Source organism: Cygnus olor, chromosome 1 (assembly GCF_009769625.2).
Source record: "Cygnus olor isolate bCygOlo1 chromosome 1, bCygOlo1.pri.v2, whole genome shotgun sequence".
Lineage (NCBI taxonomy): Eukaryota > Metazoa > Chordata > Aves > Anseriformes > Anatidae > Cygnus > Cygnus olor.
In genome coordinates this window covers 114009059-114022560 of record NC_049169.1, presented here as the reverse complement: position 1 = coordinate 114022560, position 13502 = coordinate 114009059, and the positions used below count along the sequence as shown (strand labels likewise).

The following is a 13502-nucleotide window of genomic DNA, read 5'->3' as shown; positions in this document are numbered from 1 at the left end:
CTAAAACACACTCATTTTGTTTTATCTTTTCACAGAAGATATTAGTTTTACTTAGCTTGTGACTCAGCCTCAAAATAATGTCTCATTAATTCATTTGATAACAGTGTGTATATCTTTCCACAGCTGTAATTTTAAGTGGACCGTTGGTTGAGATGTTTGAAACAGACCTGGGTCCTAACAGTGAAATGAATGTAAATTAGAAGTTACTGTTTGTCACTATATACCTCTTCTGATGTCATCTGGCTTTTGTACAGTGCTCTATTTTTCGTTTGAAAGTCGTATTTCTGTAGAGCACTAAGGTCCATAATTATAGCCTGCAGACAGAAATTGTGTGGTGGTTACTTTGTGGCTGTGGGTCTTGTTCTTGTGGAGCTGAATTGTGGACATCTTCAGCTAAGCATGGAGTTGTGTTGAGATTGAGTAGTTAAACACAGAAATCTGACAGGACAGCTCTAGCATGAAACTGAAAGGCAACAAAGTGTATCAAACAGGAATTTGATTTGATCTGGCAACTTTTCTGGTGAACTCTGTGGTTTTCCACTTGGAGAGTATAAAGTCTTGAATTCATTTGCTGCTGTCCCCGTGGTATCCTGTGCATGTGTGTATGTATCCTGTAACAGGATAAGCATCAGGGAGAAATCATTATCAAACCCCCCTGCATGGTATTATGATAGACAGTCAAAACCTTGAGCTATGGAAAGTGGTTTATGCAGTTAAATGTGTCAGACGTGACTCAAAAGTCTCCTTCCTTTCTGAAGATATTACTTCATTCATGTTAACCACATTTGTAAGTGGCCTGGACTGAAGAGATAGTGTTTGGGGAATTCCAGACTCTTTTATACGCAGTTGGGAGTTTCAGGAATAGCTACTCTGCATTCCACTTTGATATATAATCCTCATTATGGCTTTGAATAAGAACATGGTAATTCGCCAAAAAAATAAATAAAACAAGTTATTGGTCAGAGGCGTACTATATAGGGAGTGCTAATAAAAACAAATATTTTTGGCTGTAGTCTAAAGTTCCTACTGTAAATGAGCTAATTTAGGGCTGTATCCTCCCCTGAGATCATGCATTAAACTTAAGATAAGCAGTAGCTGTACAGATATATTTGGGTGGTAGTGTAGAAATGTGCCTTCTCCATAGGCTCCACATTCACAGGGAAGGAGTGGGGGACCATGTGCTGCCTTTTCCCCATAGGTGGACTGACCTTTCCAAGAAAAAGAGCACTGTTCATTCATTACGAGAAACTTAACTCCTTGTACTACCAATTCATGGTTTAACTCCTTAGGAATGTGTGCAGAAGAGCTCTGTATCCCAGAACAAAATCCATCTTCAGTTTTGATGAACTCCAGGAGAGGCAGACGTAGACATAGATGGCAAAGATATGCCTTCAGATAACGCATCCATTTCCACCCACAAATGCGAAGGACCTGGAGTACAGCTATTAGTGCAGAGCTAACTGTAAACCCTGGCCATCTGGGCCCTCACAAACAGGTGGTGACACGTGGTTCATTCTTCAGTTACTGACTCGCTTACGGTAATATTCAGCTTGTGGTTTCATGGTCAGCTTAACTCACTCAGAGCCCACAGCTGCTGATGACAGGCGTGGGTCTCCCCTCCCTGCCACTCGCAACCCTGGGGTCTCTGGAGGTGCCACGATTTGCTGGACCAGGGAGCTGGTGATGTTGAAAGGAATCCCATTTTCTTTCAGGTCAACCAGTACCCTGACCTGTCAGGGAAATAGCATTAGTACCGTGTGAGGGAGAGAACTTATCAGCATGAGCTAGTCGTAAACACAACTCTTAGGTGGCTTTTCAGGAGGAGAGCTGGGTGGAGGAGTTGTGTTTATTTTGAGGGGAAATAAAAAGTAACATTTATTTATTTATTTATTAATATTTTAAGGTGTTTTTTAAACATGAAAATTTTTTTGGCTTTTTGCTGCCAGAATTGAAACCCAACAACCAACCCCTTCGCCCCCTGCTTTTTTTTCCCCTACTGATTTTTTAAACAAATAATGCCATTTTATCTAAAAATCTAAAAAAATATTAAGAAGATACAATTGGAAAATTATCTCTCAGAGAAATTACTATTTATTTAATGTACTCGTAAGTACAGATATGCCTTAGATTCACAGGTTAGGATCTATTAATCCTAACCTACTAATGGAACAGTAAATTCCAGGTAGCATCAGTTCACACTTGCAGCTAAGCACATCAGTGCACAAACACATCCATTGTGTGCAATCCTGCAAAGGCAGGATGAGTACAAAAAGTTTTAGTTAAGTATGGAAATTTGTAGAAATGCTGGCTGATGGGCTCATCTTTTCCTATTTTCATAATTTAGGTTTTTTTTTTTTTTTTTTTTTTTTGGTTCATGGTGTCCACCTGCAGTCATGAAGTCTTATCCTAACAGAAAATATGTACTGACTGCAGATGAATTGACTTGACAGTAGCGTTTCTTGAATGTAGCAGGATCTTTCCAGGGGGTTTTATTGTTGAGGTTGTTAGAATGCAAAGAGGTCGCAACAAACGAAGCAACAAAAATAAACCGAAGTGGTTATACTCAACCACAAGCTAAACACAAAAGCTTTAAGCCCATGTTATACAGCTCTGCTATGTAATAGCGTACTGTCAATATTGTCCCTGGGTTGGAAGAGTTGTATTTCACAGATTCTGCTCATCATAGCCCTGGTTTACAACTGCTGAATTATAAACATCCTGTGATTTCAGTTCTGGGCTTTTCTTCAGTAGATATGACTGGGTTTTGCTCCTCATGCCATTTCCCTCCCCGCATGCTTGTATTAATCTTCTGCTCCTGAGTTTTGCATATATGAACTGAACTGGGTAAACTTCTGGCGTGTCTTAGACAGTCACAATAGTACAGTTTATTTCAGTGGATGAGGATTTCACCTCTTCTATTCGTACTACTATTAAGAGTGACTTCACACTGGTTTTCAGTTTCTGGTCCTTGGAGCTCCTTGGATCTGTTCACTGTTCCTAAAGTGTAACAAGCCTAAATTTGCCTCAGATTTGCTCTACAAGAGCTCACAATATAACTGTGACAATTTTAGGTGTCCACAAAAGCTGAAAAGCACACATATGTCAGTCACCTAACTAAGTAGGGAAGCTTTAATGTAAGGCAGTAGTAACTTGCACTATTTCTAAACACCATGAGGAGATATGCAGATTTACATGCCTTTTGGATATCCCAGTCTTTCTCTCTTTTACACGCTATCTCACCAGTGCTGGTAGGACCCAGATGTCCAGAGAGAGATTTCCTGAAAAAACAATCCAGAAATGGATAGAGTTGCACATTGCAAAAATTCTCAAACAGCTGAAAAACATCAGTTCTTATAAAATATGTGACAAGCACAGCTTGCATGACAGTGGGGGGGAGGGTATGAAAGTCCTGCTGGCACTCACTCAGGATAGTCTGCATAGCTGTTGACGGATTCACCTCCTGTGAGTAATGGTAAACATCCTAAAGTCATGCCGGTAGAAATTCTCTGCGATGCCACTCAGTATTATTCATCATGCCAGCACATGTGTGTATGCGTGCAAATTTCCAGTGCTGTGCGCTATGCATAGCCTTTCCATCTGTCTTATACTCACACAAGTGTGAATTGTAAAGTGCAGGTCCTTGCCACCTCAGAGGCATGGGTATAGGGGTCTTGTCAGACAGACATTGTCCTCCAAGCGGCGCTTTGGCTCTGCTCTCTCTTGTGCAGCCTGTGCCGGGGTAACCATTTAATATCATCCTTGCTTTCGTGGCACCACGAATCTTGCTCGGCGTTCTGGTTGTGCTGTTTGTTGTGGATGAAATGGTCCTTTGTTACCTGGTGCTGTACACAATCTGTGGCTTTACTTTTGAGCATTAAATCTTTTGCAGATAAATATTTTGGGCCAGGTTAACCTAACCTGCTCTTTTTTTTTTTTTTTTTTGAGTATCATAAGGAAAAGGACCTATGTTCCCATCTGCAAGCAGGGAAGTACCTGGCAGGAGGTGGGCTAACCCCAACATGGAGAGCCAGGAGAGAGGGGTGTATGCCGCTCCCCAGACAGAGAGGACATTCAGCCTCCCAGTACTTTGGCAGTATATTGTACATTAAAAAGTCTAATCCTTTCGATATGACTATAAAAAGGAAAAACAATGTAATCTCATCTGGTGAACTCTAGAGCCGTACATAACTCTGCGCCCCTTTGATGTGTTAGCATCACTCCTAAACTACAAGTTGCATGTGCAGAAAGGCAGCAGACCTGAGAGTCTCACTGTCCCGTCTTGCTTGGGGTGCAGTGGGAACACCAGCACACCGATCTCTGGTTCTTTCCTACCATACCATGGCTGATGCTGTGGGGCCTTCCTCCATTTTGGTCATGGGATGTACACCTCCAGAGGAGAGTAAATGACAGTGATTTGTGACGCCAGAGTCTGCAGGAAAACCTGCTCTTTGGCTATGAACATCCTTCCTAGGCTAAGCCCTAATGCAAGAAAGCACTCAAGCAAGTGCTTAGCTTTCAGTTTATGTTATGATTTCCCTGTTTCAGTCCCCTGGACAGAGATGTCTCCCTAAAACTGGGTTTGGTGTCATTTGGACTCTTAAAATTAGAGCCATGCTAGTCAGGGGATGCAGAGCAAAATCTGCCGCCACGTGCAAGCCCTGTGACGGACTGTCAAGCACAAACATGACCAGCATGAAATTTGGGGTGGGGGTGGAGGAGGTTCTGGCAATAAATACCATCTGGTTCAGAAAGTTAGTACCAGATGTCTGGAAGCGTCCAATTCCAGCCAGTAAAGGTGGAGCTGAGGTAATTAAAATGATATTTCTGTTTGGAAAAAGGAAGAAATACTGTCACAGCTTTTTAAACAATGATTTGCAAAAGTAAGAAGGCAGAAGTCACGCCTTTTGCAAAATATGTCCCCTATAGGGTAGACATGAATGAATGTCCAGGAGAGAAACAAGAATACACTGCCAAAGATTGAGCTTAAAGCAGAATTCCCCCTTTTGGGATCACCGCTGTGCAGCAGGATGGGGAAAAAAGTCAAATGGCCAGAACAGTTGCATAAGCATCTTTCTAACTCACGGTGGCTAACTTTTGCTTGTCGTTGATTCCCATACTGTGTGGTGCAGAGTTGGCAACTGTCTTGCAAATGCTCTCCATCATCTCCTCTCCTATAAAGAAGCCATCTTTTGGGGGGAAAGATGGGATATGCATAAACCTGGCATTGTTGAAGTGACTCCTTCTAAACCCCAGGCCCTTCTAATAACTCCAAGCAAATCTGAGCTCTGAAAGAAAAGCTTGTTTCCCTCCCCAGAGTGCCACGGGGCATTTCTGGAACAGAGTCCACACCTCTGAGCTCAGCACGTGCTCCCTAAGTGCAAAACACTGCTCTTGTTGGGCGAACCACCCAGGCAGCCAGAACTGGGGAGAGGCAGAACTCCCTGTGGTACCCTCAGGTGTTTCCAGCCCAGCTGTGATGGGAGCTGCAAGTGGGCTGGGAGAGGTGGGGTCTGGCATGTCCTGTCCTTGCCACCATGCCAGATGGCACCCAGTGGAGCAGGGGACAAGCCCAAGGGCAGGGGGTGCAGCGCTGCTGGGAGGTGGCACGCAGCCCACCATTCTTCAGAAACCTGGGTCAGCCAAGACGTGGGGTAGGGGCAAGTGGCACAGTGCATCCTTGTAGGCTGAACAAAGGCACGAGGGACAGAAATAAACTGTGGCACAGTTCCTCAGAAGGTTTTGTCTTTATTCTTTGCTGGTGGTGAGGCACCTTTATGGCAATGCCACGGTGAAAGTACAGGAACTGTGAAAACATGATCAAGTGCTGGGTGCAAAATATTTTTCTGTTCAGTTTAAATGAAATGTAGGAGTTTCCACATTCCGTGTATGATGTTTTGAAAGCTTAAAATATGAATCCCATAAATCCAATGAATAACATGACAGGCATGGATTTACTAGGGAAGGGAAAAAGGGAACTGAAAGGCATGTCACTGCTGATGTATATGACTTCAGTTTGAACAACACTGCTGATGAACGTTAGCTTTTACTAAAACAAGTATCTATTGCTTTTGAAGACATTTAAGCTCTGTGGAAAGATATATCTTCGCTGAAAGTCGTGACATCAGTATCCCATTTGATCACCCATAAATAGCTGAAAAAAGTGTATGAAAGGTCAATCGAAATGGGAATTTGGCATGTGTTGGGGTTTCCCTAGTAGGCTGTAGAATTAAGTACTTGATTTTCTTTGATTTGAAGGGGAACAAACCTGGAACCTTTAAGCAGCAAGGGGGAAATTAATTAAGATCTAAATGGAGGTATCTTTAATTGCAATGTGTAATTCCATAGTTTATACATGGTTTCCTTAAATCATGAGGACACTTTCTGGGGCAAACTGCAACTTGGTGTCTGTCACTCTATCAACTTTTTGCCTGAAAAAATAGATAAAGCCTATCTGCAGTTTGATCTGCAAATTCGTGTAGATCTGAGAACAGATAATGAAATAAAAAAGATGATATTGATGAAGAATAAGATTTTTTTTTTTTTTTCTGATCATGCCTTACTGCTTTAAAAGATGAAAGAAGTTCAAGGTCATGGGCAAAAAGAAGCCTCTTGCACGAGAAATGGGAATTTCCAGGCTTCTAGGGGAAACAGAGAAAAAGATATTACTTTAAATAACATTCATGTTCCTACATTTTTCCATATTTTTTCTAGTTTCCTGACTTATTGATCCCAATTTATTAGCACTTAATTGATGTTCTAGCTACCGAGCAGTACTTTAGATTACTCAAACTATATATTTTTATTATTTTAAATTGTTTTAGTGGTTCCTCACCCTCTGCACAAGTAGAGAAATGCCTCACGCCTGCCGTAATCCCTCTGTGCTTTATTACTGGACATGGATAAGGGATCCCAGAAGATCCATGCTCTGAAGTGCTGTTAATTGAATGGCTGGACCAGATTTGTAGCTATTGTAAATGGGCACAACTTCAGTGAAACGATACTTGCTTATATCAGCCCCAGATCTGTCCCAGTCCTGCTGTATATGTTTCTAAATTGGGAAGAAGAGATTGTGGAAATCCCTGATATCTCTGATGATTAATAGGGCTGTGCAGTGCAGAGCACATCCCAGAGCTCTTATTTCAGGAAAATCCTCCGTTACAGATAAAGACCAATTTTCCATGAGAATTTCAGGGCTGACTGTTTTCTCCTCTCTGAAATATATCCTTGCAGACTACACAGAAATAGAACTGTCTTAGAGCTTCAGCTGTACTGGTTTTCAAGGAAGTCTGGGGAAGGAAAGGTGCTTATCTGTCTATAAAAAGATAAGAGATTTCTATTGAAAATAAACTTTTAAAAATATAATCATATGACTTTTGTTTCTTTGGTTATGCAGCTGCCTTGGAATCTGAGCTTCTGGTAAACACATTGGCCTGTTAAAGGACATGATTCAGACTGTCCCAGATCCAGCAGCTCACATCAAGGTTAGTTTCCTGTTTACTGTGAGTCCTCAGATGTTATGAGAGTGATAAAATTTAAGAATATATATATGTAATGCAGGTCTTCTTGTATATTTATAAATTGTACTACTGTACAGCACTGGCTCTTTCATTTCTTGATATTTGTATGTTATTTGTATGAGTCAGTCATGCATTCTTTGTTGCTGACACCTGTTCTGATATGTTCTGAAGTATGTGGATATTTTGAGGGTAAATCTTTCTATGACTAAAAGCCCTTGATCTTCCTATAATATTTGTTATGCTTGATAAAAAACACCTACTTGCAAAATACTGAATTTATGGCCCCAGTTCTGCTCCATGAAAACCAGTGGCAAACATTTGCTGAAGAAGAAAAATAAACATAATGCAAAAAGTCAAAGCCACACAAAAATCCCTTTGAAAAGACTTGGTGCCTAGTTTTGTGTAAATCAAAGGACAATGGATTGTGCTATAGTCTTAAAAACAGCATTGTTTTGCTACATTTCAGAAGACATTGCATTGTTTTTCACTCCTTCATTACTATTATTAGTATTACTATTGTTCTATGTTCTTTTTATCCTTCTGTCACGGATGAATAGGAACCTGCTAGACATAGCTGTCGGTGTACTGCTATGAATAAGACATATCTGTGTATTGCCTGTAAACAGCACCTGAGCCTCACAAACTGGCTGGTTAGGGGGATGCTCTAGCTCTGCTTTACTATTTTATTGTCTAGAGGTTTTGTTTGGAAATGGTTGCCTGACTGATTCTAGGGTTGAACAGCAATTCTTTTCCAGAAGTAAAAAGACACTCATATAGCGGTGTCTTAGGTGGGAAATCCAGCTGACCCATATTTTTATACATATAAAATACATATAAATACATATACATATAAAAATATGATGAAACTGCACGTTTATCATTCACATGGCTCTGCCGCGTCAAAGTACTGCTGGTGTAATGAGATTGCTGTAATCAAAGGGATAGATCAGCCATTCTAAGCAAGCTGAGAATGCAAAGATTTCTTTTATTCTTTCTGTCTATCTGCCTTTCTGTTTCTCTGTCTGTCTTTCCTTGAAGCTACTTTTTCTGCAGCTTCTTTTATGGAGTTTCTTCTCATTTAGCCACTATCCACCAGTCAGCAGCTCTCTTTAGAAAAGCTTCATTTTTTCAACTTATTTTTAACTGAATAAAAATGAAATATTATTTTAAATAGCTCACTTTTCCTGTAGAAAGGTACTGAATGAAAGAGCCTCTCTATATAACTCCCTACAGCATTTTTGGATTGTGTTTAGATACTAGGTTGAAAGGCAGTGGTAGGAGAGCTCGTCTCTTCCCTCTCTCCAAATTTTCCAAAACCCAACACATTCAGAGTCTTCTGGCACTCGACTGTCTTTATCGAAAGAGCAGGAAAACACCCCCACCACAAGCAGTCTGTCCCCTTAGCATGTCTTGTCACCTGGATTTCAGATTTTGACTGGTAAGAATTCAGAAATTTTATGGGGATTTAGTACCTCTTCATGCTTTCTAAGTTTCCACAGTGCCAGAAATAACATTAAGAAGAACTCAGTTTCTTGCTTTCTGCCAAAATCGGTATCTGAAGCATTTTTATTTTATTTTATTTTTTACCATGGGAGTTAGAATTTGAGAGAACAAGGCTGGATATGTATGCGTCTTTTTATGGCAAGTAAAAGAAAGCTGCACAGAAATCTCTGTAATAATTCTGTGTTCAAGGGAACCTATAGGAGTCTATTTTCAGCAGAACAGCACACACAAGTTGTTGCTACACTAAGAAGGGGTGCGAGGAAGGCAGTTACTTTAATACTGTGTTTGGGAGAGGACAACTAGCCAAATAAATCTCAAATCCTTCACATTTCTGTTTATGTAATTAGGGTCTGCTTTGGTCTAAACACATTCTTCAGAAAGCTGCCATGGATGCTGTTCATTTAGACTTTAAAAGTGGATGTAAATACGTTCTTAAAAGTAAGCCATGAGAAAGTAATGTGCATGAGACATGGGAAAGACTATTTGCTGTGATGGTCTTTTCTACCATTAATTGCTGTGGTGTTGTAGAAGGGACACATTGGGTTCATTACAGTCATCCTTGATATGGTTTTGTTTAACTATACTCCACCAGGTAAGTCATATGGTATTCTTTTTTTTTTTTTTTTTCCTTGAAAAAGCAGATGCAGCCTCAGTCATGCACATTTAGAGCTGTAACTTTGAAGATCGCTTTTTAGGAAATGTCAGAATTATTAAGATTTGACAGATTTTAATTTTTAATTTTTCGCCTGAACATGTGCAGAAAATGAATGTGAAGTATAAATGAATATGGCAATATGAATATTCAGAGACATTTATTTTTTTTTTTTCAGCAAGGATGATTTCATTTGCATTATCTGAGTTCTCATGTGTGCTATTTTGAAAACAGCCTTTTGCTCTACCAGAAGGAAATGCAACCAATCTCACAGCTCTTGTGCTCTGTTTCAGAATGAGAAATTATATGAACCTGATTCCAATGCCTAGGCAGAGCCTGTCCAATTTTGGGAATGTTTTGAAAATCTTAATGTGTGTCCTCATTTTGTTTGGGCAGCTTCATTCCATAGCTACTAAAGATTAAGCTTTACATTTTTCAGCTTGAATGAATCATTCATAATTGATATGGTGAATCCGTGTTCCTGCTGCTTCCTAACATGTAGTATTGCCTGGGTCACAGGCTTGTGTTTACCCAGGCATAAGGGACAGAAACATTTAATGTGGACAGGAAAAAGGATGTATATGTTCAGACCCTTAGTTCTAGTTCAGCAAAATAGGGGAATTTTGACCCTGGTCTTCAACCACATATGTCTATTGCTTCTGAGTGAGCTGAAATCAGTAATACTACTTGCATCAGTAAGTTGAGTATGTGTTCAGTGATTTGTGTTATCAGCACCTTAGTTTAATAAGGTTTGCTACTCCTATTGCTAAAGGCTTAAAGTAGTACCATTAGTATGGATTAATGGCAAACTGTTAAGAAAATAAGGTTTTATTTTATTTAAAGCAAGACAAATTCTTTCTGGTATCTGGAATCAGAATGAACAGATTGCTTTTGGAAAGTCATTTGTGCAGTTTTTCATAGTTGAGGGGGCTTGGCTACAAGGTGTGCAGGTTTACACCAAGGTTTGTGTATCATCTCACTCTTCCAGAATGGTTTTTCTCTAATGAGTCTGGAAACTGGAGAGGAGTCTGCAGAGAGGACTGTTTGCAACTAGCTCTGTCCTCACCTCTGAAAGGGGCTGTCATTTTAATTGGGAGTTAAAAATGTTTGATGTTAAGCATAATCTTAAGGAAGATTTTTGTCTGTGCCGTCAGGGGATCAAGGTCCTTCTGTCACCAACAGAAATTTTCAAACACAGCAAAAATAGGTCTCCTATGTATGCTGTGTCACTTCTAGAAAACATGCAATTTTTGCTATCTTTCTAAACGGGGTGCTGCATGGAAGTGCTGAATACAATTTTCACCAGGAAGTTGAGCCTTTGCTTGTCAGTCTGAATTATGTTGCTTTGGGTAGTCCCATGTTAGTCATTTGGAAGCTACATAAAGATCTAGCTGCTTACACTGGCATTAAGTAAAACATCTTAACAAGAGTTATATCTCATCAAACTCAAAAGAAAGTTTAGAGATGTCTTCAAGAAGTCAGCGGCTAGATTGTCTCTTTGAATGGGCGAGACTAATCGTCCTTTACACACACTTTTCAATGTGATTTTTTTTTCCTGCTATTTATTAAATTGTAATTCTTATAACGGTAACCATAGAAACATTGTGCGAGTGCTACGTCGGATTTGCATGTTTTGTTTTTAATGATGTAAGCTTTGTGAATGCTGACTGTTCGATAAAACTTATATTTTTTTAAGGGTTAAATTCTGCTTTCAGCAGCCTCATCTGCAAAGACCAAATGCTTATTTGGCTTCAGTTAGCTTCTGACATCACTGCTAGAGATTTTATTGAACTGGTCCTCACTGGGAGAGGAAGTGTCCAAGGTACTGCTAGGTAGGCAAGTGAAGTACTACATTTATCAGGAATGGAGTCAACACTGGGGCAAATGAGTGTAATTCACTGAAGCAGTGATGATTTATGCCAACAGAAGATATGGTCCGCCTATATTCATGTGATCCAGTTTTTCCATTTCTTGCTTAACTGGGATTTTGATATTTGGGATAAAGACAGAGACAGGTGAATGGCAACCTGAACAGAAGTGCTTGTGGATTGTATAGCCTGCATTTGCTTTGTAAAACTTGGGAAAAGGGGACTGTTTATGTCCTATATAGCTTAATCAAAGACAACATCAAACACTTGGAGCCAAATTCATCTAGACTGTATCTGCACAATCTCTTTTTTTTTTTTTTTTTTTTGTGTATGTAATTAGAGGTTGTTGCCTCTGAATCTTTCAAATTGTGCTTACCAAATCTGAAAGCAGTATGTAATACTACAATGAATAAAATAAAATCTGATTTCTCAGAAGAAATAAAACAATTACGTCATAACTGTTTCTGAAAATTACTCCTGAGTTTAGCACTTATGTGCCTGGGCTACAGATTAGGTGGCACATGCATATTTCCATGTACAGCATCCCATATTGTCATTGGAAGTATTACAAAACCTAGTCCCAGAACTCCTTTAATGGCCAAAGAACATGTTGGATTTCAAGTTGTGGCAGTGTAGAGATGCTACTTGATGTGCCTAATTAGCTGTGTTATGGTTAAATCAAATTTGTTTCACAGGTATTATTAATTAAGGAGCATATTCTGCGTCTGATAAAATCTGTTATTTTTCCTGGAATTGTGGAGTCTTTAAATAGGATCCAAGATGTTGTTATGCTGAGAGTTTTGTATGCACAATACAATTGCTGACCAAATAGGCAATGGGGACAAGAATGGAAGGGGGATAGAATTACTATTATACTCATCTACTGCCTCGTAAAGGCCAGGCTTTTTCCTCCCACCTCTCTTTGACTAAGCTAAGAGTCTAGTCTTTGTGGATTCATTGCATTGCTCAAGAAAGTCTTTCTTTGATTATAAAATGATATCTGGGCAACTCAGCTAAGAGTGAGAGCACGGAAGACTGAGCCAAAGATACAAAAACATTTGCCCAAAGTCATGTGTAGTAAGCTAATGGCAGACATATTGCAACATAGTTGAGTAGCCAATGCATGTGGAATACGTCATACTACTGTATCGTGGCATGTCACCAGTGAAGTCAATTTGATAGCATACTCCCACTCTTTCCAAAAAAATATGGACTGATGGCTCTTGGCTAATAAGCCAGACCTCGTATAGGTATGGATCAGTGATGGTCCCATGGACGAATTGCCTGCCATGACCTCTAGCTGTAAGAAGGTTTGTTTAGCCCTAGTGTACAAAGGTGAACAGGCTACTGTGGCTTATCTGGGCTGCAAACTTGCTGTCTGACAGCTGCTTCAGGATAACTGCTGCATGCAGGCTCTCATTTTGTGGGTTACAAATGTCCCTTAGTGACAGATGTGAAAAAGCATCCCTATCAGCTGTCCATGAAGCTGCCATTACTGAGTAGCTGTAAGTCCCACCCCCTTTGCTTATCCCTCACTGTGTACTTCATTCATTATTCTTGCAAAACTTTAAAAGCTCTTCCCATTTTTTTAAATTATTATTATTTTTATTTTTTATTGGCAGGATAACAACACTTTCAATTTCACTATGCTTCTTAATAATTATGCTAGCTGTATCATAGTTGTTAAATCTTGCTTGAATGATAGCTATGGTTTAATCTGGGTTCTCATAAAATAAAGCAACTGAGTTTATCATGAATGTGGGTAACACTCCTCTGCACCAGCACTCATTCACTAAGCCCCCAAACTGCCAGGCTTAAAGTCTTGTATGTTGTTTCCATCCTCTGTCTGCGTACATCAGTTTCATGTAAGAATGCCAGAATCACTACTGTATTTGAACACTAAAATCTCCTTGTATGCAGAAATTGTGATTTAGTTCCCAGAAATTTTGTATTCTGAACTGT

The 13502-nt window shown here is 39.8% G+C and overlaps 1 protein-coding gene across 1 annotated transcript in view; it reads left to right on the top strand.

The window, feature by feature from the left end:
• The window catches only part of ERG (ETS transcription factor ERG), a 147725-nt gene that overhangs the window by 30468 nt on the left and 103755 nt on the right, over positions 1-13502 (top strand). Inside the window, 1 exon segment of the mRNA XM_040577558.1 lies at positions 7394-7481. Within this exon segment, the coding sequence (XP_040433492.1) occupies positions 7443-7481 (39 nt within the window). The 5' untranslated portion in view covers positions 7394-7442.